At 38.5% G+C, this 27,698-nt stretch overlaps 1 protein-coding gene across 3 annotated transcripts; it reads left to right on the top strand.

Annotated features, from left to right (window-relative positions):
- Window positions 1-286: 286 nt before the first annotated feature.
- LOC121959647 (lysine-specific demethylase 2B) lies at window positions 287-27,622 on the top strand. Of its 3 annotated transcripts, none has more exons than XM_042509072.1 (21): window positions 287-442; window positions 2,137-2,281; window positions 2,385-2,463; window positions 2,841-2,887; window positions 4,276-4,454; window positions 4,555-4,661; window positions 5,864-5,957; window positions 6,608-6,761; window positions 6,930-7,045; window positions 8,101-8,227; window positions 8,475-8,881; window positions 8,977-9,063; window positions 15,327-15,557; window positions 17,711-17,854; window positions 18,034-18,120; window positions 18,213-18,548; window positions 19,956-21,031; window positions 21,126-21,289; window positions 22,559-22,720; window positions 23,968-24,186; window positions 25,212-27,622. In XM_042509072.1, exons 1-21 carry the CDS (start codon window positions 398-400, stop codon window positions 25,391-25,393), a joined length of 4,188 nt encoding a protein of 1,395 aa, XP_042365006.1. In that variant the 5' UTR covers window positions 287-397; the 3' UTR covers window positions 25,394-27,622. The 3 variants fall into 3 exon arrangements, with proteins under 3 accessions (XP_042365006.1, XP_042365007.1, XP_042365008.1); XM_042509073.1 differs by having other exon boundaries at window positions 18,222-18,548; XM_042509074.1 differs by having other exon boundaries at window positions 23,968-24,209; window positions 25,212-25,328.
- The last annotated feature ends 76 nt before the right edge of the window (window positions 27,623-27,698 follow it).

Below are 27,698 nucleotides of genomic sequence, written 5' to 3' on the forward strand. Positions count from 1 at the left end.
CGTACCTTCAATAGGATTCAGCTATGAGTAGAATGAATGAAAGTAGATAAAAAGATAACATATGATCAGCAAAAGCTAGTTTAACGCCCCTTTCTCAGACAATGTGGGCTGGACTATGTTATAACACTGATTTCATGTTTTTGTTTTCGCCCACGAACAATCAGATATCGGTTTGAGGTGATAAATGTCTCTTCTTTGTGAAGCCCAGTTGAAAAGCGGTGAAGTAACATGCCGTGACGTTGTCCAACAATGTTTTGGTTCCTGGCGGTGACGTAATACACAAAAACATGGTTCCCTTGTTTTGAACCTGAAAAGCGTGCTAAGTGTTTCTTTAACTTCACTGCGCACGAAGATGCTCTCCCGACACCGAGTGACTGGAAAACATTAATAAGGGACGATGGCTCAGGCCGCGGAAACGTGTGCTGAATCTGGACGCAGGCTGGTGTGTACCATCTGCCGTGTTAACGTTAGCTTATGAAGCGAGATTGGCAGCGAGCTAATTAGTTAGCTAAGCTAACGTTTGTAAACGTTGGGGATGTTTGTCAAGTCACTTGAGCTGTGAAAGTAGCGGCCATAAGGAGAAACGATAGCTCTCACATTGTGGGTGTTATAAATGTGTAATTGTAATAGTTCAGCGAGCGTATCGCAGCTACAACAAGATAAAGCACCTCCAGATTAAATACTGCAAACATTATACATGTAACGTTGTAGGTAACGTACCGACGGCTGTCTTTTCCCAGGACAAGTGTCGTTTAATGGTTATTGTGCTTGACGTCACATTTAAGGAAAAATGATGCTACTGTTAAAGACCTGCATATGACCCCCTACTCCAGTTTTAAAGTTAGGATGAAATAAATGTGTAATAATCAGTTATACGAGCTGTTTATGGAGACAGAAGGGTGGTCTGTGACAGAAAGAGTTCGCTTTCCACGCGTGTTTTATTTTTACATGTAACGATGTGGGATAGCGTCCAAACGGCTGTGTTTTCTCTTAAATTATTATTATTATTATCATTGTTGTTATAAGTAGTAGCAGTAATAATAGTAGTGTTAGTATTCATATTCTTATTTTTCTTATATTTTAATTTTCTATTAATTTTTCATTACTTCTTCTTTTTTTTAAAAATTGACAAACTGTTTTCCCCAGGACGAGTGGAAACAATTGTGCTTGATGTCACAAAAATTGATGCTACTATGAATAATCTGCATATAACCCTTTACTCCAGTTTTAAAGTTAGGAATACAATAAATGTTAAAAAATCAAACAGAAGGGCTGTCAATGACAAAAAGTCAAAAGAGTTTGCTTTCCATGCGTGCTTCATTTTTTTTCATTTTTCATGTAGCGTTAACATACCATAGGCTGTCTTTTCCCAGGACATGTTTAAAAAAATTAATTTATTACTTTTATGTATTTTAACTGCATATGACCCTTTACTCTAGTCTTAAAATTAGAAATATGATTGTTTATTGACTCATTCAGGGTGTTTATGAGACAGAAGCGCTGTCTATGACAGAAAGAGTTTGCTTTCCACTGGTGTTTTATTTGTTCATGTAATATTATAGGATAACACACCAACGACTGCCTTTTCCCAGGACAAGTTTTTTTTAAAAGTATAATTGTTTTATTTTATTTTTTTTTAAATTTTATCGTAGTATTTTATTATTTTTCAATTTAGTTATTTTTTGACCGACAAACTGTTTTCCCAGGTCAGGTGTTGTTGTCTGACACTTATTGTGCTTGACATCACATTTAGAGAAAAATTATGCTACTGTTAAAGAAATGGATATGGCCCTTTACTCCAGTTTTAAAGTTAGGAATACAATAAATGTTTAATAATCAGTCATACTGGATGTTTATGGAGACAGAAGGGTGGCATATGACAAAAAGAGTGTAAATTGTTTTTTAATTAGTTAATTAAAAAATAATTAATCAATTGTTACTCTGCTTGACGTCACATTTAAGGAACAATGATGCTACAAGTAAGGAATTAAATATAACTCTTTACTTCAGTTTTAAAATTATTGTGAAATAAATGTTAAATCATCAGCCATATTGATTGTTTATGGAGATAAAGGGGCCGTTATGGCAGAAAGAGTTTCATTTATATCATACAAATTATCTTGTTTTCAATGGCAGCGCTCCATCTGTAGGAGGATGTATGATGAAAATGAGGATTTGTCCGATGTAGAGGAAATTGCAAACATCAGAGGATTCAGTGTGGAGGAGAAGCTTGTGAGTGACAGTTACAGCGCCAAATTTGTCCTCTGCATGGAGGGTAAAGGTAAAGTAACATATCATATTTCATAATAGTCTTTGTTGGTGTTTATTATTTATTTTGTAAGATGCATATGTTTTCCTTTAAATACTTTTGTCCATACTTGCAGACTTCTCTTATGAATATGTGCAAAGGGAGGCTCTCAGGACCCCGCTCATATTTAAAGAGAAAGATGGACTGGGGATCAGGTGAGTGGCCATTGCTGTAAGGGACTGTTCTTTACTTATCGTCAATTTTTTCTTAAGCCTCCCTGAGTGACTAGCTTAAAATGCATGACCCTCCCTCCAATATAAATTAGTAATTCTGGAGTTGAAATAAGCCTTGCTGTTAAATGAGACATAGAAAATAGTGATTTTGATGAGTCCCTCCCCAGTGTTTCAAAAACTATTTGACATGCCTCCATCTTTTTGCACCCCCCTCAGAAATAACGAACAGTCCCTATTATTAACAATAATCCTTGACAGTGAGTGACAGTGTTGTATGAACCCATTTTATATTTGCCTGTGTTTTTGACTACACATGTAATATATATGAACTGAGTGACATCAAGCCCTCTCTTACACAGAATGCCGGATCCTGAATTTACAGTCAGTGAAGTTAAAGGCTTAGTTGGTAAGTAGGATGCTACACAAACACATACACACTAAATGTATGCATATAGCATAGTTGTTAAAGAACAACCAAAAGCATATGTGCATCTAGAAGCTGCTAATTCAAAGAATAAAAAAATAGGGAGGTCAGTGAATTTCAGGTTCTGGGAACATCTGCGATGATCTGAGTTGTCTTAGAAGTATCATATAGTCTCATTCATTGTCATGTTTGCCTCCACAGCCCGGTTTATGAAAACATGTTCAAACTGCACTAACTATGATGGGTTCTGCAGTACAGATTTAAAAAAAAACTTGTGCTAATGTCAGCTAAAATGCCCCTATAGTGGCTTCTAGTTTCCAAATATAGACGGTCAGCAGAGAGTCCAACTTGATTTCCACATAAAAAGGATAAACAGATCAGTGTTGAGTTGTGCTATTTACCATGGTTAAATGTTGTGTAGCAGGTTGATTTTCACATTCCAGTCTAAAGATACCAGTGATGATAACCCAAAATAATTCAAAGTAACAACAAAATACTTGAAGCAAACAAAAGCAGTTAAAAAACTGTGTGCTGGCATCTTCCTGAGCTGACTAACTAACTGATGACACCTGGGACACCATCCTAATTACCACATATCCTGGGGGACTCAAGACTTCGAGATAAGAGCACTTAATGAAATAAAGGGAAAAAAAACTACTTCTCACCTTACCAAGTCCATTAATTAGATCAAAAACCATGTACATAAACTAACAAATTGATCAAAAACATATTGGGCTCAGTGATCAAATGTTAATATAATAAAAAAAATGGCTTCCCCATATTGCTGGAAACTAAAGAACCTTTTGTTTACACAATGGAACAATTTTTATGAATTAAAAAAAATGCTTTTTTGGTAAAATGTTGCACCCATCAGAAGGAGGATGAATCTAAACAATGCGTATATATATATATAAAAAAATCATAATTGTGGTATATTCATATTACACAATTAATATGTGTAATACGTATTAATTGTGTACGTGTCTGTAATATGAACACAGACACGTACAGTTAACTGTCAATTTTTCTGCTTGTCATATGTAGTTTCTCATATTGTCTATTTTATGTATGTCCTTAAAACTAGATATTTTTTCATCAATTTCATCAATCACTTTTTTAACATCAATTATTATAATTTTTTATGTTTAAAAAGTCATCAAGAGCAATTTTCTTTCTCATTTAAATCCAGCTGTGTTAAGTGAAACCTGAAATACATGAAGTCAGAATAGGATTGGAGCATAGTTGCTCCATCTAGTGGGTAAAATGGGGAATTACATGCATAAGAAGCAACGTATTCATGAGAAAATCCATCAAAAAAGCACATTTACTCTGTATATATCTCAAAATAATATGCTGGTTGTTATTTGCAGGCAGTCGTCGGTCAGTGGATGTCATGGACGTAAGCACTCAGAAAGGCTCTGAAATGAGCATGGCTCAGTTTGTCCGTTATTATGAAACACCCGAGGAAGAGCGGGACAAACTCTTCAATGTCATCAGCTTAGAGTTCAGCCACACGAAGCTGGAGAACCTCATCAAGCGCCCCACAGTGGTAACACAACACAACACAACACTCTGTCTGATGTTGTAAAAGGTTGCATGATGTTCACAAATTCAGAGAAAGTGTGACTAACAGCACTGTGGTCTCACAGGTGGATCAAGTGGACTGGGTGGACAACATGTGGCCTCCTGATCTGAAACACAGCCAAACAGAAGCCACTAATGTAATCTCAGACATGAAGTACCCTAAAGTCCAAAGGTATGATTTGACTGGATTTCTGCTTTCACAAAAATCTCTGTTGAGCTGTATGTCAGCCTCTGAGTAACAGATATAGAAAATACTTAGAGGAAAATTGCTGCTTCATAGGCAGTAAATATGATTTCCCCTCCCATCTGAATGTCTCATTTATTGCTGCACAGGGTCGGCGTTATCCATCTCCTGTAAGTGCTCTTGATTGTTGCTAGGCAGCAGAGTTTTCCACAGTGGAGGATGGTTTTATAACAGCTGTAGTCTTACTGCACAGACGCCTCTCAACCAATCAGCTCCCAGCATTTGTACATGGCTCAGAGTCAAAACCAATTGTGGCTTTCCTCTTAACCTGCCATCACACAGAGACCCTGCTAACCCGACCCTCTACCCTTTTGTCCCTCTGTTGACTTATATTTATTGATTTTAATTATTTTGATTGAATAGCACCCATAGTTAGGTGAATGCTCGTGGTAGGGATTGTGTCATACATAATGGAATAAATACATAGATATCCACTTTCCATGATTATTTTTGCAAACTCCAACAGGCTTAATTTCAGTGTCACCACTAGTGTTTAGTTCAGCTGTTATTCTGCTGCTACAATGATACCTGTTGTTGGTGCAGACAGTCACATAAGTTTATTAGCATTGGTGGAGAAGGAGCAGAACTACAGTCTGGCATAATGTTACCACACTACTCAGCATGAGCTTAACATTTGCTGTTAGGTTTTTGAACTGTTGGTTGCAGCCAACCATCCAACTAGCTCTATTTGTTTAAAAAAATCTGCCATCATCTCTGTGTGGGATGCAAGCTGTAACTCTGCGTATGGATCTGTTTGGTATTTTTTTTCCTCTGTATTCTCCTTGTGCGTTAGATTATTTTCAGATAAACAGAACTGCTCCCATCAAGATAAATTACTGAATAATTTATCTCAGAGTGCAAATCATTCTTCAATTAATTTCCAGAGGAGAGACGTCCCATTGTGAACAATTTTCTGTGCTGTAGTGCTCTTGTGAGGGATTTCTAGTGGTGTTTTCTGAGAGCTGTTTCCAGCAAAACAAAACTATGGTGACTGCTGCTTTCTAATCGTTTGAGTTGTGTTTTTTCTTTTCATGGATGTCAGTTACTTTTTATTACCTTTATTTCCTCACAACCTACTTGTCTACAAGGTGATTCTTTGCATTATTCTGTCATTTCTTTTTCTGCTGCAGGTATTGTTTGATGAGTGTGAAGGGCTGCTACACAGACTTCCACATCGATTTTGGGGGAACATCTGTTTGGTATCATGTATTCAAGGGACAGAAAGTAAGTTCATGCTAGTCTCTGATAGCTTATCTAATATTTCATACATTCTTCTTCGTTAATTAGTGTTTCTTTTATTTAACATCAAAGAAATACTTCATCTCTCACATGGCCATTTGTATGTCAGTTTCCTTGTATTATGCTGGATTTGTGAGGAAAACTGCGTTTTTCTTGCTTACTTCCAGTGAATGAAGAATCCAAAAACCGAGAAGTCATAGGTGACTGTGTATAACAAAAGCAAAACTATATCAACCACCAATTTATAAACTCTCACACAACTCCGACAGTATAATCCAAGCCTTATTTATCCATTCACATGCTCAGCAATTTTCCAGAAAGCAGTTTTCAATGGGGAACTCATTGGAAAGTGAAACTTATCTTTGCTCTCTTTAATGCCAGACTCCATTGACAAGAAACAGTAATTTTATGGCATGCTAAAAAATTTGACATAACATGGGATGAGTAACTGATATACAAACGATCATTTGGGGGGTAAAATATTCTTTTAAGGGGAGAAATTAGGAAAAAAGCATGTATTGTAATATTTCCAGAAAAATTCAGTTTTGCTCATAGTTTCAGAGTTGATATTTCACCTGAGCTGGCCACGGGTGTACAGTATAACCTCTAAATAAAACATCTCTGCTTCTCCTCAGGTGTTTTGGCTCGTGCCTCCAACCCCTCATAACCTTGCCCTTTATGAGGACTGGGTCCTGTCGGGCAAGCAGAGCGATATCTTCCTGGGAGACCGAGCTGATGGATGCCAGAGAGTGGAGCTTAAGCAAGGATACACCTTCTTCATCCCATCTGGTGTGTTGGCATGGTTCTTTCAAAGTAGTCAGCAGGAAAAGATTAGCTCCCACTTCAATGAACAGTAATGCCAAGCTTTACCTGACTATTATAATGTATATTCAGCTGTGTCAACTGCATACATTCTCTATGTTCCTCATATCTCTATATATGTCTTTTTTAATTAAGGATGGATTCATGCTGTCTACACTCCAGAGGACACGCTGGTGTTCGGAGGCAATATTCTGCACAGCTTCAATATTCCTATGCAGCTTACCATCCATGAGATAGAGAACAGGACTAAGGTAGGAAGCTTGCTGCATTCTCCGTTGTGTGTCAGAGCTGTGGCCTGCGCCGCAAAACAGCAAACTCTACCTTGGATAAATCAATCTCTCGAGAACCAGGGGAAGGTGAGGAGTTCACCTGTAGAGACAGCAGAATGAGAGATGGGGTGGAGGAGGAATCTATTGGGCTGAGATTGAGAGAGAAATAAGAGAAAAGAGTCAAAGGGCAAAATTTTTGGCAGCGACAAAATGACAAAAAATACATGTGAAAAGTCAGGAAGGTGTGTGTGTTGTAAGATGTTAGAAGCTTCAGAATGTTATGTAAAGACACTTAATGTTATGCATCTAAAAAAAGATAAATTTTTTAATGTGAAAATGTGTTTTATTGTAAATATATTTCTGAAATGGAATAAAATATATATTTTACTGATACCTTAATTTTGACAAATGTAATATCACTTTATGTGTTGATTCTAGATTTGTTTTCAGGGTGTTCCTTAAAAAGTCATAAATTCAATTTTATATAAATATTAGGCCTTAAAATTCATTCAATAGTCTGACATGTAAATTTGTGAGGTCTTAATTGCCACAAACATGATATCCAATTTCATATATCCATCTTTTAATTTCTTCTTAAAAAAATGAGTCAAGTTCTTCTGCATGAAAGTCCACATTTCTAATGTTACACATTTTTAAACCTTTCACTCAGCCTAATATTGTCTTTTACTTTAAACTTACACTTACCTGTTGGCAAAATGTAGATTATCGTACTCACTCTGATAACAATATTCCTACATAAATATATACACTACCAATGTCTGAATAAGAAAAAAATGATTTGCCCCAAATTCTTAGTCTTAAATTTGGTTAAAATTATCTTGAAAAGGTCTTAAAAACAATTCTATTGAAGTGTCTGATACCTGCAGACACCTTGATTTTTCTTAAGAAGAAAATATATTGTTAAGAAGTTACTACAGTTTACTTGGTGGTACATAAAAGTTCATAACACAAAACTCTTAGGCCAAATTTTGTGGGAAAAAGTATTGAATATGACCTGTCTGTGTTCTTATTTTCAGGTTAATTCCAAGTTTCGTTTCCCCTTCTACTATGAGATATGCTGGTATGTCCTGGAGAGATACCTGCACTGCCTCACCAAACGCTCCTATTACTCTCAGGAGATCCGCAAAGAGGCTGTACTAACGGGTGAGTGAAATTGAGAAATGCAGCTGCTCATTATTGGACAAACACAAGAGGGGGCATTATGGATTACCTGCTGCATTTACAATCAAACATTTCATGCTGTTTCAATGCCATGCTTGATCACACAAGTCACTCTTTGCTCTTCTAGTTATATTATCTCTGCGGTTCATAGCATCCTTCCGATACAAAGAAAAATATACCGTGGATACGTGTAAGTTATTTGATTTCTTTTGCTCTTTTGTCCCTTCAGACTATGAGACAAAGGCAAACACAGGGAGCCCCTCCTCTGACTCCAGGAGCCAGGACATGAACGAGGATTCCTGTGAGACTCACGTCAGGGAAGGCCAGGGTGAAAAACCAGAGAGAAGTGCCCCAGATGGCCCCTGCTCTCCTGATAACCGGAGGGGCCAACACCTCAAAGCTGTTTTATCTGTTGACTCAGAGGACAGCTGTAATCCCGGCTCCATCTCTGTAGAGTTCCCCCAAACTCCCTCTGACTCTCCAGCCTCGGAGTCTCAGAATAAATGGACTCATTTGACAGAGTTTGAACTGAGCGGACTCAGGACGCTGGTTGAGAAGCTGGAGTCGCTCCCTGAAAATAAGAAATGTGTTCCGGAGGGGATCGAGAACCCACAAGCACTGCTGGACGACATGAAGGTGAGGAAGAAAAGATGATCATAGAGATCATCATAGAACACCAACATTCACATCAGAGTTCTCTTGACTTTTGTTTGTTCTCCGTGGCTGTCTAGGTTGTCTTAAAAGAACATGCCGATGATGACCCCAAATTAGCGATCACTGGAGTTCCTGTGGTGCACTGGCCCAAGAAAACTATAAAGGTAAGAATATGTCGGCTGCACTCTGAGACTTTTCTAATGCTTTTGCCCGAAATGGTGTGCTTTTTTTGAATTTTTTGGCTTTTAAATTAAGTTGATGGTGCTTGGTATGTACTTAAATTTGGGTTGATCATGACTCAATACAACAGAAAAAAAACACAATTTTATAAAGTGAGTTTTGATGCATTTGTCACTTGACAATGTTTTGCAATAACATTTTGAAACGTTTCACCTAAAAGGTTAATTTTGTGAAATTTTCTTTGCATTGTCGACAACATTTTTACTTTCATTGATTTATATGGCGTATGCTTGGGTGGTATCTATTACAATATCAACCAGTGAATTTGCCACGTTCTGCAAGCCCTCTTAGCTTTTTCGGTCTAACAAATAGACATTACAAACTCTTCCTTTATTAAACAGAGAAATACGACCGTACACCTCCTGTATTGAAATTTCTCTTAATCATTAATCTAAAACTATTTTTGGCTTAATTGTCTTGTTAACTCATTGTAAAATACACTCACTAAAAAACTCAACAGAAACAAAATAAAACTCACAAAAACTTTATTTGTTAGTCTTGTAATTCATCTAGGTAGTCAGCCCACTGGTCCAACAATCACCAACTCTGGGTCGGTTGACATAAACTTAATTCACAGAGTTGGATGTGTAAATATGTTATTGTTCAAAATCATACCATCAAGATTTCTAAATACCCGGGTATACTGTAATACTGAAATAATGCCCAAGCCCACTTTGGAGCGCAATATATGCCTTTAATGAGTTACAATGAGTGAGTGATGACAGTACAGCCACATCCCACTGATGACTCTGGAAAACAAGTAATGGTATGAAACAGTACGTTAATGTCACAGTTAAAGATAAAAACTGTAAATAGAATGTTGCATTTGATAAATCTGACGTGTTTTCAAAGAAGGTTTGGTTTTTAGTATCATTTGATTTAATTTGGTTTAGAACTGTTATTAGTAGTAGAATGGTGCTACTTTAGTTGTGTAGTGATGTATTACTAAGGAAAAGGGCAGAGTTTATTTAAAGCACTGCCAGGTTGACCCTGTTCATTTCTCATTAATCTGTAGTTTCAATTTTTGATTGTCATGCAAAAAATCTTAGAAATAATCAGCTCTGAATTCTTTTGTTCACACTTCCATGCTTGACATTATCCCTTATTCTCTCTTCCCTCTCTTACTTCAACACTTAGTAGTGCAGTAGATGTACTCACTTGTCAGAATTTTCCCTAAACAGGCTGCAGTACTGTCTAATGAAGTAAATAATTTGTTTTTTTTATTTATTTTTGCTGTCTGTCACACACATACCTCCATATGCTGTATTTTGCTGTCATTAACATACTGTAGTATTTGCTCTGGATCAGAAAACAAGCTTTCAATTGAACTGTTCATTATTCTCTTTCATTTTTCAGACCAGATGCACAACTCATTGTTTCAAGCTTACTTCAGACATACTTAGAACTTATAAAGGAAAATTTAAATCACATTTTTCAGCCAGTGCAGATGCTCATTACTCAAGCACTACTTATGCAAGTGCCTTTTGGGCTTCAGTATGCTGCACAAATTACCTCCTTAGACAAAGTCCATGTGAAATTGAAATATTGTGAACTTTAAATTGCTGTAAACACTTACAGGGTAGAGGTGCCTTAATATAATTAATCCTGGTGTCTTGAGGTGAGCAGGAGGCTGTACGAGGGTCAGAATCAAGGCTTTTACATTCATTAGTTAAACTTAAAAAGAAAAACAACCTCTTCATAGTATTAAAAAGGTCAAAACAGTTGTTCATGTACAATACACGGATGTAGTGTTTAATTTCAATGCTCTCTCTGACCTGCATTGCATTATGATATAATAGTGGTGCCATATACAGCATGTGCTCAGGCATTTTAACCTAAGTTAACAAAAATATACATTTTAATTTGTAAATGTTTGTATGTTTGATTTCCTGTTAATAGTTAATTGTTCAAACTGATGAATGAAGTGTGTAAGAGGCGGAGAAGCCTCAACAGGAGGTGGTAGGATGGGATGTGCTGTACATGAATGTATGGAGGTGATCTCTATTGGTCTCATGGACCCTCCGGTTCACCCCCACCCATCCCTCCAAAGGCCAGCTGCTGGTGGTGGGGCCTCTTTGTGTTTGCCTTTTGTAATGAGATGCCATCTGGCTCTATTGGCTGTGCAGAGCCTGCTCTCCTCTCCCTGTGATACCCATCATGAATATGTCCACATCTTCTCTGCATTTCCTCTCGTCATTGGTCAGAAGCAGACACCCCCCGGTACATATTCTGATGCACAGCTGCCTCCCATTGGCCCTGCGCTCCCAAACACCCCTCCCGTTTTCCAGGGAGTGGATCCATATTAATGAGGCAGGCTCTCTGTGTTTCCTACATCTGCTTGTGGTATTGTGGAGCTTTAGAGTAGGAGGGAGGGCTGTAGGCCAGACAGCAGTAGCAGGAGTAGAAGGAGGAGGAGACTGCAGCCATGTCAGTTCTCTGTGAGCTGGACGCTGCGTGAAAAAAACAGCCATGGCCATGTCGCTGAGCGCTGATGATGAGGACTACGACTCAGACTCTGAGCAGGTTAGCACACCGAACCCCTGCAGGCAGACGTAGTGAGGCCACCAGAGGAATGCTTGTGCCAGACAGAGCAGTGTGCAGCATCACAGGGCAGCGAGGAAATGGAGCTACCTGGAGAGAAATGCATTGATTTGATCTAACCTCTGTGCCTGGGCTTTGATTTTTGCCCCTTGTTTTTTTTATATAGGTTATCTGTTTGTATTTGTGTGTGTGTGTGTGTGTGTGTGTGTGTGTGTGTGTGCATGTGTAAGGTAAAAGCAGCAGTAGGAGAAGGCTGTGTTTATATAGCTCAGAGCCTCAGGGCTGCTATTGGTGGTTTCAAAGCAGAGGAGCAGAGGAATGGAAATTCATGTAGATGCAGAAGATTAATCTTTCATGGTTTGATTGTAAAAGCACCAGATACGCACATTCGAATATGTGTGATCACAACAAAGGTTATGTGTTAATAAGAAGGCAGTCATTACAGAAGGAATATTGGATTTTATTCTGGGTACATGGCTGTGAGATTTAATATGAGACTTGCTTGCACAGCAAGAAATGTGTTTTGTTAATTTGAATATCTCTTAACTCTGAACCACACCCCCTTACAGTCATTCTGTGGCTGCATTTGGATTTGAAAAACATTGACTGCAGAGTCTGATTTCCTCTTTTGACAAATACCAAAACAAATGTTCAGTTCTGTTTGTTCAAGTTGTGTTATGCACCTGTTTTTGCTGTCACAGCTATTGATTGTCAACAAAGTATGCAATATATGTTTAAGTGCATGCAGGTTGTCCACAGTGTAGCCCAAACAGTTCAGCATGTAGCACCAGTTTGAACAACTTTACAGTTAATTTATTAACTGCTTGCACAATATATATATATCCAAAGCCTGTTCTGCATACTCTGTAAAGAGTTGTTTTACTGATTGATATTGTTTTTTGTTGCTCAGCAGCACTCAGCTTCCGATTCACTATACACGCTAGAGATTTTATTAAAAGTTGGTGTGTAACACTTGTTCTGCTTTCCTTAAATCTGGGCTATACCATGTACAACAGCAATCACATGTTTTTGTGTGTGTTTTTTCCCCTCAAATACAGCATCAGCTTCACAGCATATGCCACCTCTGAAGCTTAACAGGAAACTAATCCTTCCAAGAACTTGTGAACCCATTTTTTTGTCAAGATAATTGTTTCCACATGTATTCTAGAGGGGAAGAAATCATGAAATTTCATCCCAATAAATTGAGCAGCTACGTCATAAAAATGGGACAGCGTTTAATAGTGTCTTTTGGCTTTAGACACTACAGTTCTCTGTGTGTCTGACTTTGAGTTTGTTCTGCTTTTGATTAAAAAAACATGACCTGTTGTTTTGGCAATCTGTGCTCAGTATGTGTTGTCTTCAATCTGTGTTTAAGGTGATGTTAAGCACATCCACAGTAATTGATTTCCACTGTTCTCCACAGTAGCTCAAGAGGCTCCGAGGCTGTGTCGATGAACATTAAAGTCTGTTTCTCATAATGTTTCCCAACTGAATGAGCTCTGAAGAGCCAAGAAATTACTAAGTTGGTTACTGAGGCTGTCCCTGCACTGAGGACACATGTCTCTGCTCTGAACAGTGTGTAAACTACAGCTACTAATTCTAAATTAAAAACACTTAAATGTGTGACAGAGAGTAGTTACTAAGGCAGAGAGACTGGTTATTTCTTTGGCAGTGTTGTTGACAACCACTCCTGTCATTTAATTCTGAGCGTCAGAGGGATATCTGCTTTAGAGATCACTCACTCAACAGACTGAAAGGCAGGGGGGAGGGAGGTTTGAGGGGATTTAGGGGACAATATGGACAGCTTTCTGAAGTATCTTACACCTGCAGTTTAAGTTACAGGTATAAACAGATGTTACAGTGTCTCGCTACCTGTTATTTAGTGTGATCTTGCATTAGCAGATGGACCATAGCTCTGATCTGTTGTGTCATGTTTTTAGGAACTGGCAAAATTACAGCCCTGTGTCTTCTTCTGGGATATTTGGTCCTTTTCCAGTGTCCCTCCGAAGCAGTCTGTAATCCCCACCAATACCCCCAGAACAGTCCGGTGCAGCCTGCGCCCCCAACCCCCAATATCTCACTCTAATCCTGTCTGGTAACCACATATCTGACTGCCTGTGTCAGTCAATTTCATGGCTATTGTTAGAATAAAGTATTGTAATATGCCTAAGATTGAGCCTGCTTTCTTTTTCTGTTAGAGAGTCTCATTACAGTTCTTATTGGTTACAAGTCTGTGTGTCATAGACTGTTCTGTTAGGGAATGGGACGTGGCTGTTGCTATGCTGACGCTAGGAAAATCTGCACTGCCGATGTAACTAAAGAAATCGGATCTTCATTTCCAAGAGCTGCAGTCTCTCGCACTCCTTCTCCCTGTTTATTTCATCTCACACATCGCCACATATTTTCTCACGTGGCACGGTCGGCAGTGTTTTTGACATGTGGTTTTCGTGTGAAGAATACATTGTTGTGGTTGGGCTCCGAGCCTGAGAAGGAGCAGAATACATAAAAAACGCCAGAACAATAGTTATGGAGATCAAAGGCACCTCATCTCCATTACCCAGTTCTATTAAATAGAGCACATTTAATGTGTACTGTTATAAATCAGTCTGCGCGCCCCCTAACACAGAATAATGGCTCCTAGTGATCCATGTGTGAAATGTAACCATAAGTGCAGTTTCTCTTTGAAGTAGAAACATGCAAGCGAGTGAAGTGCTAAATTTGGAGGATGCCTCCAGGGACATTCTTGATGTGTTTGTTTTCTCCTGGATCCTGTGCTTTAACAGCCATGAAATCGTGTGTTTATACACAGCGTGATCAGATTTGTGTCTCTGGATATTTATCTTGTGTATGAATGCACATTTAGTTTTTTTTTCTTCTGTTTTTTTGCACGTGTCTGTGTTTGGATATTTGGACTCTGGTGTTACAAAGAGCAAACAACAGATTGTGTAGCACCACCTACATCCGCCATAACACTGACCCCTGTTGAATTTAATAGAATATTTTGAGTGTTTCCTTATTACATAACATGATTGTAAGTGCTTATTATTGAGCCATAGAACCAGCATTAAATGAAATGCATCGCAATTCAGAACATTAGATTGAGGTGCTCTTCAGAGCTTACTATCGGTCTTTACTTAAAGGGATAGTTCACCCCAAAATCAAAAAATACGCATGTCATAAATACCTGAGAATTGAATCTCTAAAGGTCTGACTTGAGACGAAGAAAAAAACAGTCCAAATTTGACCTGGAGCATAAAATATAAATAATTGGTGGATGTCTAAAGTTTCTCTCACGGTCTGATGAACTGTCTCTTTAAATCTGAAAATGCTGAATTGTCAAATTAATAATAAACTATCGTTTGTTGACTGTAAAGCATCTACAGGCTTACAAGTCATGAAAGATAATAAGGCAAGCTTGCTGCCTTTCAAGCAGTACACACCACACATTTGCTTCACATTATTATTATGTGAATGCACATACTTTTTGTCCACTTCGATTACTTAACTATTTTTTAGGAGCATACCTTGTATGTAGCCGCATAATGTTGCTAAATATTAAAAAAAGTAATACATGCATCCTTTTATGAACAAACAAATTCATCTGTCATTTCAGGTACTTGACACTGTATCCTCTTTATCCTCTCAGCCCCGGCCCCCCAACCGGCCGAAACCTAAGATGGCAGCATCGCCTGCATCAGCAGTCAAGCTGTCAGCCAGTCGGGGAACATCTGGTGCCAGGAGGAGAAGGACGCGCTGTCGGAAGTGCGAGGCATGCCTGCGGACGGAGTGCGGAGAGTGCCACTTTTGTAAAGACATGAAGAAGTTTGGTGGGCCGGGCCGAATGAAACAGTCCTGCATCATGAGGCAGTGCATTGCTGTAAGTTGTTGCTCTTCATGTGATTTTTCTTTTGATATACACATGATGTTAAAGAAACAGTTTGACATTTTTGGGGACTGTTCCTATTTGCTGTCTTGCAGAGAGTTAGATGAGACGATCAAAACCATTTTCACGCTTGTATGACAAATCAAGTAAAAGAAAAAAAAAATCAGTCTACTAGCACCTCTTAAGCTCACTGATTATCATATCTTGTTTCTTCAATCGACACAAAACTTCAATAATATCCCAGTGATATCATTGAGTCTTGTCGTCACCATGAGTAAAAACGACTGACCTCAGCAGGACAGAGACTGTGTTTAAATGTTTCAGCACCATGGACAGAGTCATAAAGAGACTGGGTTTGATTGTTTCTGTAACACACTGTACTGTATAAAACTAGAAAGAATCAGTTTGATGATTACCCACGATAAACAAGAGAGCGAGAGAGACTTGGCTTCTGTCCCAAATATCCCACACTTGTGGTCTTAAGCTCTTTAGAAACTGTGTCCCACTTTTAAGATATGCCAATATGCTTAACCCACTCTTGATGTTCACTTGCGCTAATACTGCTTCAAAGGAGTACTCAGAGCTGAGTATATGGTGTGATGTGCCACATTATCCCGTTTGTTGTTGTTAACGCATCTAGATTGTTTGCTAAATCACAAAACAAAACCATGTTCTAGGTGGGCGACCATCAAGCACAGCAAAAACAATCATTAAAATAGAATATGACTAAATCTAATAGTCATATATATACTGTATGAAAGTATATGTATTTGATAGTAATAGAAATATTACTAATATAAATAACTATAACAAAAATATGTTAAGTTCCTGACACATTCAATTCACTAAATGTAATCAAATGTAAATCAAATAAAATGACCAATATATATGATGGTGCCAGACTATGAAATACATGGCTTTCAGTGATGTTTGAATAAGCAATAATGATTTAAGCAAAAAAAAAAAAAAAAAGAAAAGAAAAGTAAAAACAAATTATATATCTTGCGGTGCTTTCAAACCTGAGCTTTTTGGTCTGTTTTAATTAATCTCTTTTTGTCCGATAGTCAGGTTTGTTTGGGCTTCAGTGAAAAGTGATAATCAAACCCTGGTGCCGACCAAACAGCTGAAACAACCAAAAAATGGCGGGTCTCAGCTCACTTCCCAGCAGATTCTGGTATGGTTCCTTTGTGGTGTGAAAGCCAACAAACCAACAACAGTATTATAGCAGATATATGATTTTAGTTTGATTTGACAGGCTAAGCGACTAATATATCCAAATGCTGATCATGAAATCTGTCCACAATCTTATGTCCGCCATGTTATATAACCTATATATGCAACCAATAGGTCAAAAGCTGTTAAAACTGCTGTGCTTAAGTCTGAGTCAGTCTTCTTTGTCAGTTCATTAAAAGTGTTTGACAGTGATCCCACAGTAATGAACCCTGAATCATTACTGTACAGGACGCCTCCTTTTCCTCCTTTCTCCAGCTGTTATAGTCATTATTCATAATATGTGCTCCATTTGTAGTCTAATAATACTAATAATGCTCATAATGAATCATTTCTTTGTGAGCTGTTTGTGACTTCAAAGAACATAAATAAACAAATTGAAACCCTTTGAAACCTGAGAAATGTGACTTGACTTGACTTCTTTCAAAAACAGAAAAAGGAAAAATAAAAGTACCTTAAGGAAGTGTTAAATGATTTTTTTTTTCTTTTTTTCTGCAACATAATTTGAAGTAATTACGAGAATTAAGCACATAAAAACTAATGTCAATCAAGGTGTTAAAGTGTAAATTTCCTCTCTTGGGTCTGTCATAACTTTAGGTTATACTAAACCTTTTTTTTGTCCTTTTGGTCCAGACCAAATGAACTTAGCTACAGGTGTGAAAGCATCCTTACCCTACTGTATAAACTCACTGAATACACTGTTTAATCCACAGGTAGCAGGTACACAAACATTACAGATAGCTAACTTGCTTGAGCACAGTGTTGTGGTTGAATTTTAAATGAATGGAAACATTGTGAATGACAGAATTGTGAGAAAGTGGGTTATCTAGTTTGTCGACTGAGAGGAGTCACACGAAAAGAGGATATTGATTTGATACAGCAGCCTTATCTTAACGGTCTTGTCTTTTTTTCCTCAGCCTGTCCTGCCCCACACAGCAGTGTGTCTCGTCTGTGGAGAGGCAGGGAAAGAGGACACAGTGGAGGACGAGGAGGAGAAGTTTAACCTTATGCTCATGGAGTGCTCCATCTGCAATGAGATTGTCCATCCTAACTGTCTTAAGGTAAATGAGTCAAATCTGCTGCTTTTTTGTGTTACAGAAATCAGATGTCATGTTCATTAATAACAAATTGTTTATTGTTTGTGTTTAATAAGAATGCAGTGTGTTTGGGGCAGAATGTGTCCCATCTACGCCTGATAGACAGGCACAAAAACCACTAAATCTGTCTGTCTTTTGTTCAGGTAAAAGATTCAAACGGAGTCGTCAATGATGAGTTGCCAAACTGCTGGGAATGCCCAAAGTGTAACCATGCTGGGAAAACAGGGAAAGTAAGTATCTGTATGTATCTGAATCATGAACCGATTAAACAGTTGACTCAGTCTCAGAAAAATAAAGTTGTGCTCTGTTTTCTAACCTTTTGGCCTCAAAGCAAAAAAGGGGGCCAGGATTCAAGTATGCATCAAACCTTCCTGGCTCGCTGCTGAAAGAGCCACGGTTAAACCGAGATTCAAAAGAGGAGCCCGACCCTCCGCTGGTGGCTACAGCAACCGTTACTGCTTTGACTACCACAACTGCTGTGAAGAGAAAGGCAGAGCGAGAAGAGATCCCGAAGAGGAAAGAGGAAGAGCCTCCAAAGAAACGTCCCCCCTTGTTGTCTCTGGATGGCACGCCCCGACTGAGGCTTGAGGACAACCCACTAAGGAAAAAGAGGAAACTTTTTGACACCAATGATGAGCCTGTCATTGTGAAAAAGAAGGTAAGAGTCTTACATGTTTATTATCTTATCAGCTATACTGAAAAAGGGCATTCATCAATGGCATAAATAATGTCGTATATCTCTTATATGTAATTTCGAAATGGTAGCATATGAACTTAAATTTCCATGTTTTTTTTTTTAGCTTTTTAGGGCTTCCAAAGTTTAATCATTACCTTGGAAACAGAAGTTGATAAAATAATTTCAATTTTATTTATTTATTTATTTTTTTAAATATTGTGACTTTAAAATTTAATTTAAGCTACAGTTGGTAACTTTATGAAAATAACTTTTTATTATATGAACTGAAACTGTCACCGTACTCTGAAAGTACATGAGACAGACGTCTGTGAAGTCTGTGCAAAAAAGTCATGTCCCTCCCTCCCTCCTACAGCTTCTAATGACATTTGTTGGAAGCGCACCTAAAACAATCAGTCAGAGCCGAGGAGTCTCCAACGCAGCTGTCAATCATGTCAATCACCGCTTATGAACTGCAGTCAAACTGCTAATCTGGGCAGTGCTCAGCAAATATAAATCAAGATTCTGTTACTGCACTGCTTGTTTCTCACCCCAGTTGTTTTAGAAAACATATTTTAGTGTACTGTTAAGCTGTAAAATGAGAAAGTTTGTGACCTGGCTGCCACGTTGAAAACAGCTGACTGACAATCAAGCACCGCCCACAGGCCAGAGCTAAACTTTCTCATTGAGAAAGTTGCTTAGTTTGACAGTTTGACCTCAGTTCACGAGCTGTGACTGACATGATTGACAGCTGTGTTAGAGACACTTCGGCTCTGATTAGTAGTTTTCGTTTTTGTGCGGTAAGGCCGGTAGAAGTACTACAAAGTATCAGAGTAGGCAGAGGAATATGTTTTTTTGCCACAGATCATCTGTCTTACACAATACTGTGTCAATGTAGCAACAGTTACAGCAAACATGACAAAAAGTTATTTTTTATAAAAGTTACCAAATATGGCTTTTAAGCGGTAAGGAAAAATTGACATTTGAGCATCTTCAATTCAATGGCAAGTGGATCACTTTTTTTATCAGGCTCTGTTGCACTGTGTCACACTGTGTGTAATTTGCAAAGGAAGGGCAATATTGTTACAACGTGCATTTTATTGTGAATATATGTAGAAGATACGAGAACAGAAGAATTTAACGTTATGAAAATGTACCAACACACGGTAGAATAGTCTAAGATCCATTTGTTTATTTTTGTTGGGTGTGTTTTCAATTTAAATTTAAAGTTAAATTGGATTACGATATGTTTCATAAAGCACTTTGGAACTCCTTTAACTCCCCTGAAAATACAATATATAATAAATCAAATCTGTAAAAACTTAATAGAATATCCTCAAATTCACACTTTTAAACTGACAAGTACTTTATTTGTCTTCTATTATTTCTTAGAAGAAGCTTTCAAAACTGGATGATCCTTTGACGGCAAAGCTGCTGCGACACATCAAGACAGAGAATGATCACGGTGATGAAGAGGATGACCAGGAGGATCATGAAGAAGATGGGTTTTCCTTGGATAGGATTCATCTAAAAGGGAAAAATGAGTATGATGACGAAGACCAAGAGGAAGACGAGGAAGGAGAGGAAGAGGAGACAGTGAGAAAAGAGAGGGACAGCAGTGCGGAGGACAAAACCAAAGTCCTGTTAAGTCCACTGCTAAGAACATCCGCCGCTAGAGAAAGTGAACAGTCCTCTAACTCTCCCAGAGCTGGACCGAGCAGTGAATCAGGAGAAGCTCAGGAGAGGAGCACTGTCCATCACAAGGCCCGCCATCAGCGTCGACGTCTCCCCAATAAAGAGCTGAGCAAAGAGTTCAACCAGGAGATGCCTAAGACTGAAGACTGTTTGTCCAACCCAAACCACGGCTCATTGAAGACGGAGGACGGTCAGGCCAATCACAATCGACGACTGCTAAAAAATGAGGACTCTGTGACCAATCACAACCGTAAACCACTAAAAACAGAGGACTCGTCCACTAATCAGAGCCGCAGAGTTCTAAAAGTGGAAGAAAGTTTGGCTAATCAAAACAGACGCCCACTAAAAACAGAGGACAGCCTCGCCAATCAGAACCACAGGCCTGTAAAAGCCGAGTCTGAGAACGAAGTAGATGACCAAAAGCCAAGATGGCCTCTTAATAATGGCAGCAGTGACCTTGGCGACTGGCTGCGACACAGGGGGCGCGAGGTGAACGAGACGCCACGTGGTTACTCGCCACTCGGCTGGAACAGAAGCACCCAGATCACACCAATATGCCCTCGCCCGCTCCCCTGCAGGTCACCCCCAAAATGCATCCAAATGGAGCGCCACGTGATCCGGCCCCCTCCAATCAGCCCCCCGCCGGACAGACTCCCGCTGAACGACGGCGAAGCGCACGTGATGCGAAGAGAGATGTGGATGACAGTGTTCAGTCACTTGACACACAGAGATCTTTGTGTGTGCATGCGTGTGTGCAGGACCTGGAACAGATGGTGAGTACGAGATGTACTGTGCAGCTGAAAGCATGTCTTCCTCACTTCATCATACAGCGGCCGTCTGTAAAATATCTGCTGCGCGTCTCACCAGGTGCTGCGACAAGAGGCTTTGGAAGCACATCAATCTGAACCGCTGCAAGTCCATCACACCTCTCATGCTGAGCGGCATCATCCGGAGACAGCCGGTGGCTCTGGACCTCAGCTGGACCAACATCTCCAAGAAACAACTCAGCTGGCTCATCAACAGACTGCCAGGTAAACACAACCAACCGGCAAAGCTCTGCACGCTGTCTGTGTTTTCATTAAAAGGCAATAGATGAGATAAAGAACATTTGCAGAGAGAGATGAGGCCTGGAAAAGTCATGGAGATAGTGAAAATCATTGAAAGTTTTGGAAAAAATCATGGAAATGTGTGTAATGAATTAAATTACATTAATGTTACATAACAATGAATTTATTTCTTGTAGCTGATGACGTTGATGATGCTCTAATATGCAACGACATGTTACAGTGTTTTGGTTCTGTTTTTATTAATTTATTGTACGTTTCTTTATTTTGTCCCTGCAACCTGTCCCTCCCTTCATGAATGCCCACTAGACATGTCCATTTTTTAAGCTCTATTGGCTTATATTGTTGGATTCATAAATTCTTTATGGCCTGACATCATGTGGGATGCTGAAATTATGACTGAATAGAGTTTGAATCTCATGTTAAGGGCAAGAAAAAAAATATTTTGGGTCCTTGAAAAGTCATGGAGAAGTTTTGTTATGTGTGGGAACGCTGTAAAAATCACACAAAGCAGATGGGTGACAAAAAAAAGAAAGTGGCGCATTATAGATGTGTAGGGTCTGATGACCTTTTGAAGTGTATATAAAGGGTAAGTTAAAATTTCAGTGATCTTCTTGCTGGATTATTTTCAAATGTTTGGCTGTTACCTCCAGTAGTTTAAACCTGTTAATTGTAGAGATCTGAGGACATGATCACCCACCTTGACCATACAATACTAACATTAAAGTTATCTAAACTTTAAGTAAATGTCTTTTTCTACATTAGCCTTGATGAAGACTGTAAACTTAATTTACTGAGAGCAGTAAAACTACTGTCTCAGTTTTTGATTAAAAAAGTGTTTACTTAGCATGTGCAGCTTTTAATAAATTACAAACCCCATATGGCTCCTCCATATGGATAATTGTATCCCCAGAGGCTCCTGAATATAGATGGTTTACTTCAGATGCTTTTCTTTGTTACTTCTAAATTTCTTTGCTGGATTACTCGACTAATTAGATATGAATTTTGGTTGTTTTTTTAAATCTCAGATTAACTAAAACTCTGGAGATGGAAAAACTGAAAAAATAGGTCATATTTCTTCAACAGAGTCAATGTGAGTGTGCAGTTTATTTAGCTTGCTGTGATACTGCTTGTGGCCACGTAGAACAGATTTTATAAAATTTTCAGAAGATCGGTGTGAGCGTAAGGTAAAAAGCGTTTAACGTGGTGTTTTGTATGTCATCGGTGTCCCTGCAGGTCTGCGGGTGCTGCTGTTGTCAGGATGCTCCTGGGTGGCGGTCTCTGCTCTTTGCACCTCCAGTTGTCCTCTTCTGCGTACTCTGGATGTTCAGTGGGTCGAAGGACTGAAAGATGCTCAGATGAGGGACCTGCTGTCACCTCCCACAGATAACAGGCCAGGTACCAACCTGCCATTCTCACACAAACTGTCTAAACAGTCTGACGCTTTAGTGGCTGAATGGGCTGCAACCCAGTCACCAGAACAAACGTTGGCATGAAATGTTTCTGTAGTCCGTGGATAAATCACATTTATGTTATTGTGTAGCGGATACTTTGAAACTTGGGTATGGTCAGGAAAAGATCAGGTTTTGGCTTCAGATACCGCATTTTGGGAGAACAGTTCTGGCTAGTGAAAAATAGCAGTGTGCACAACTCCAAAAACATTTATAAAGCTAATGGTGCACAGTTGTGGTGTGTATCTAAAAACAAACAAAATACTGGCACTCACAGATAAATTTACTCATTCATTTGTGGGCAAAATGGACAGAGAAGATGGCTCTCAGCTACAAAGCCATCATAACATGGATTTTAACAATCTCAGCTGGAAATACAGCACTGTTTCCATTTTCGGGACACTATCCCCGCTGGAGTCACAGTGACGGGTCATTTAAAAAAAAACACCCACATTTGGTGGCTATAAAGCATCTGAAAATGCAGCTGTGATTTTCTAAAAATAGCTGGTTTTGTTGTTTGTTGGAATCTCGGCTAGGTGTCACACCATCCACCGTCCCCTGCTTATCCTGATGACAAAGTCAGCTCATATACTGCCGCACTTTAGAAATGATGATTCCTACGAAATGGAAAAATGTAACTTTTTCATGGTTTGCAGAAACGTACAATGCAAACATTTCCTTCTAGCGAACGAGCTGCTGAACATTGAGCAACATTGTGGAGTAATAGGAAACTGATGAGAGGAGTGAATATTGTACTTGTTACGTTACTTATATGAAAATTATATTGCAAAACAGCTTGGTACTGTAGTTTTAAGCAAAGGTTACTCATGTAGGAGTAAATGGTGCATTTGTTTAGGACTATTTTCAGCTGCAGATTAATAAGGAGTAAGGATTAACTCAAACTACAGTGCCCAGTTTTTGTGTAATGAAGGAACGTGTCACCCAGTGCAAAAGTACTTGATGTGTTATTTGTAGTTTTTGAAAATCAGTGGAGGTCTATGACACTGAGGATGAAGCTGCATCAGATACACGGGTAACACTTGTTGGATGGAACCAGCTACATAATAGCAACTTAACCATGATTTTGTCTCACACATCAGCTTTCTTGCACAGGGCTAATCCATATGGTCAGAAATATGTATAATTTTCCTTTGCACTTCCCTCTTTTTCCAAAAAAACCCCCAAACTTTACAGGTCAGTTGGACAACAGGAGTAAATTGCGTAATGTAGAGGATCTGCGTCTGGCAGGCTTGGACATCACAGACACGTCTCTGCGCCTTATCATCCGTTACATGCCCTCGCTGTCCAAGCTGGACCTCAGCTACTGCAACCACGTCACTGACCAGTCCGTCAACATCCTGACCGCTGCAGGGACGACCACACGAGACTCGCTCACTGACATCAACCTGTCAGGTAGGAGCCTGCTGTTGTTGGCTGTAAGTCCGCCTGCATTTGACTTGCTCCCCCTAATGGTCAAATCCAGAACTTAGTGGATGTATTGAGTTGTTGCATCAATCCACAGTGGATTATACTTTGAGTGAATTTATATATCAGTTCCATAGATTCTTTAGTGGTATAAACTGCAGAGTACATGCTTAGCTTTTACAGTCATCTTCTACCTTCCAGACGTGACTGTTTTTTCAGCCATCACTAGCTGAAAATCAACACTTAGACCTGAATGTGTCACAGAAGTGAAGTGCAGCACAGTGAATATTTCGTCACCTTTGAGTCAGAGTTATGTCATTGTCAAATGTTAAAGAAGTTACCTACAGAAAATGATATAAAAACACCTCCTGAAACCAAAGTTTGTCTAGAAGGCACTGTAAGAAATACATCTAAAATCGCTACAGTTCATTTTGCACACCTTAGTAAAACTAATGTAGTCTGATAAAACAATCTTGCAATAAATCTGACCTTCATGAGGGTTTTAAAGTAATACTTCACCAAATCTGACATGGAATGGGTAATTAATATATAAATGATCATTTGGGGGCTGAGGTGCTCCTTTAATGTTCAGTTTCTGTTGAAACCATGTTAGAGAGGTTTCAGAGAAGTGGTGCTACTTCTTGTTCAGAGGCATGATATTATATACAAATTGTTAAATCAATTTTTATAGAATTTCATGGCATTTTTGCAAAGTGCACAAATGCAAAAAAATACTTATATCTTATTATTGTTGTCTCTCTGGAATACCATTAAATGTAAAAAGCAGCAAATAAAAGGGCTGTAATGGAAAGAGCTGAAAGGCAAAATGCATTCTGGCTTCATGTGTCCACATTTATCCCGAAACTGCTCACCATAAGGAGGCCTATTGATTCCACGTCCTAGAATCTTTCAAAGGGTTGATTAATCCATGTGTGTCATAGCTTATGTCAGAACAGGTCACCTGTTACGCATCATTTGTTCTTTTTTTCTCCTAACCCCGTTTCTCCCTGCAGTCTGTAACAGGGTCACAGACCAGTCGCTGACCTATTTCAAGCGCTGCGGGAGCATATGTCACATCGACCTGCGATACTGCAAACAGGTGACTAAGGAGGGATGCGACCAGTTCATTGCAGAAATGTCTGTCAGCGTGCAGTTTGAACTGATAGAGGAGAAACTGCTGCAGAAGATCAGTTAGGAACATACTGAGTGACGTTCACAAGTGGTAAAACTACTGTCCACATGGAGGCAGCAGACGACTGTGTGTGTGTGGGTGCGTGCGTGCGTGCGTGCGTGTGTGGAGAACATCGCTGTGTTTCATTAACACCAGCGGACGACTGAACAGACACCAGGACGCCTCTGTGTCTGTGAAGCTGATGTAAAGGGAAGCTGTGCTGCTAAGCCGGAATGTAAAAATGGAAATCTTATCCTGTGGAGGCAATTTTGCAAAAATGTTTTTTGTTGTTGTTTGCACCAGTTTATAAGTTATTTATTTCTTTATATTGATTGTTTATGTACTGTATCACGATCTATCTTTTGGTGTTTATAGATTATTTTTTGTTTCAATGCAGAGTTTATCGCATTATAGAGTAATATTTTTGTATCAGAAAGTGTTTCATACATTTATGTGCAGTATTGATTGCACCACTGTACAGCATCATACCATTGGGAATTGATAATCAATCGGCATTACTTTTAAGCTCTTTATTGTTGAGAGGCAAAGGTCTAATGATTTGTTGCTAAACTGTAGGATGGTAGCTTGTGTTTGTGTGGGTGTTTTTTATATTTTATTATGAACGTCAGTGCCCTGTTTGTGTTCGGACAAAGGTACTGAACATTTTGTTTTCCATATAATGAAACCATTTGCACTGATACAGCAAATATGAATACATGAATGTATTCACACAAACACTATATAGTGTACAAAGCATATTTTTTCAACACTAAAATGTTACTCTGCTAACAGCTTCTAGGGTTATATTAAGACATAGCTGCACAGTCTCCATCACTCTTTAGTATTCTTGGTGCTTTGTGAAAGGAAGCGTTTTAGCTCTGCATGCAGCAAAGAAACATGTTTACACCACAGTCAATAGATTTAGTAACTGTGAAACAATGTAACCATGTGTTTACTCCTGTCATTAGCTTAATGCCATATGATAAAAAAAAAAAAAAGACTCAGTGCTGAATCGTGCAGAGAATAAAGAAACAACAAAGTCCAGGATTGAGATGGTAAATTTGCATAAATCTTTCAGTTGATGCAGTTTATTCCCCTTAAAAAGATGTGTAATATGTTCACATGGAATCAGGGTAGTCGACAGACATCTGCAAGCCTGTTGCACAGCATTTCATAATGTTTCACACTGATTCGAGGAAATGCTTTTTAATCCAGTAACCGTAGCAAAATGTTGCACAACATTTTGAGATTGAAATGAAAAATTACTAGAAAATACATAAAAAAAAACAACAAAAAAAATATTTAATGCATTTTTATTCCATTCTTTGTTAACAATATGGTATCACCACTGCAACATAGTGTCATGATTGTTTTGTTTTTCCATCTACCGCCTGCCTGATTCCATGTGAAAGCAGCATGACTCAGGTTAAGAAAGGAAATGTATTTATTTCAAAAGTCTCACCAGAGATTTGATTGTAGCATAGTGAGCAGGATAGTATTATGTTTCCACGGGCAGAGGTTAATATAGTTTTTTTGTTTCTTTTAAATTTAAAGCCAGTATTAGTAAATAAATACAGTAAATTCAAGTCAATCTCCAGACACAATCTTCTGACCACAAGGTTGAGAATTGCTGTCATAAGAGCAAATACACTTAAACAGGGGATGAAATAGGACCTCAGGCCCTGCAAAAAAAAAGCATATTTACTGAAAGATTTGTGCAAACGTAAAGTGAAAATGGGTTTTGTTTGTTCTTTTTTTTCTGAGTCAGAGGTTCCACTGAAATAGACATTCATTAACATTGACACTGGTAGTTTATTTTAAAGTCATTTGAAGTTTTATTTTTTGTTAAATGTCTGAAGATTAAGTATTTTACAACCTGTGGTATCAGTCAGTAGCATTTTCAATTATTGTTCTTTTATCATAATATTTAAAGTTATATATAAAAAAAGGCTAATTTTGCTATTGGGACTTGCTTAAAAAATGTCAGACTTGACAGTTTAATTATTTGATAGGTTTACATTTTTCTTGAAAACTAAACTTTTTTAAAGACAAAGACTTTGTGCAACTTTTAATAGCACTTGGTACAGTTCAGTGGATGGGTTTACATTTGCTTTTTTATTTTCAAACCACCATGTCTCCATTAAATATTTTAGTACATTACTATAAATGTTTAGTCTGTACATAGTGTACATGTAAAGCTTCTAGGAAAAGTTAAGTCAACCTTTGAGATATTAAATTCATTTTAAATACTGAGTGCATTTTGTTCATTTTATTTTCTGTGCATTTTGCATAAATAGGAAACATAAATTATACTGAGATATTGCTCCTA

The sequence above is a fragment of the Plectropomus leopardus genome, chromosome 20 (genome assembly GCF_008729295.1).
Source record: "Plectropomus leopardus isolate mb chromosome 20, YSFRI_Pleo_2.0, whole genome shotgun sequence".
NCBI lineage: Eukaryota > Metazoa > Chordata > Actinopteri > Perciformes > Serranidae > Plectropomus > Plectropomus leopardus.

What these genes read in the sequence shown, in the direction of transcription:
- LOC121959647 (XM_042509072.1), top strand. Translation starts at nt 398, where the DNA reads ATGGCTCAGGCCGCGGAAACGTGTGCTGAATCTGGACGCAGGCTG. An exon ending in CCTCTGCATGGAGGGTAAAG is followed by an intron (nt 2,282 to 2,384) that starts GTAAAGTAACAT and finishes CCATACTTGCAG; the next exon opens with ACTTCTCTTATGAATATGTG. An exon ending in AGATAGAGAACAGGACTAAG is followed by an intron (nt 7,046 to 8,100) that starts GTAGGAAGCTTG and finishes TCTTATTTTCAG; the next exon opens with GTTAATTCCAAGTTTCGTTT.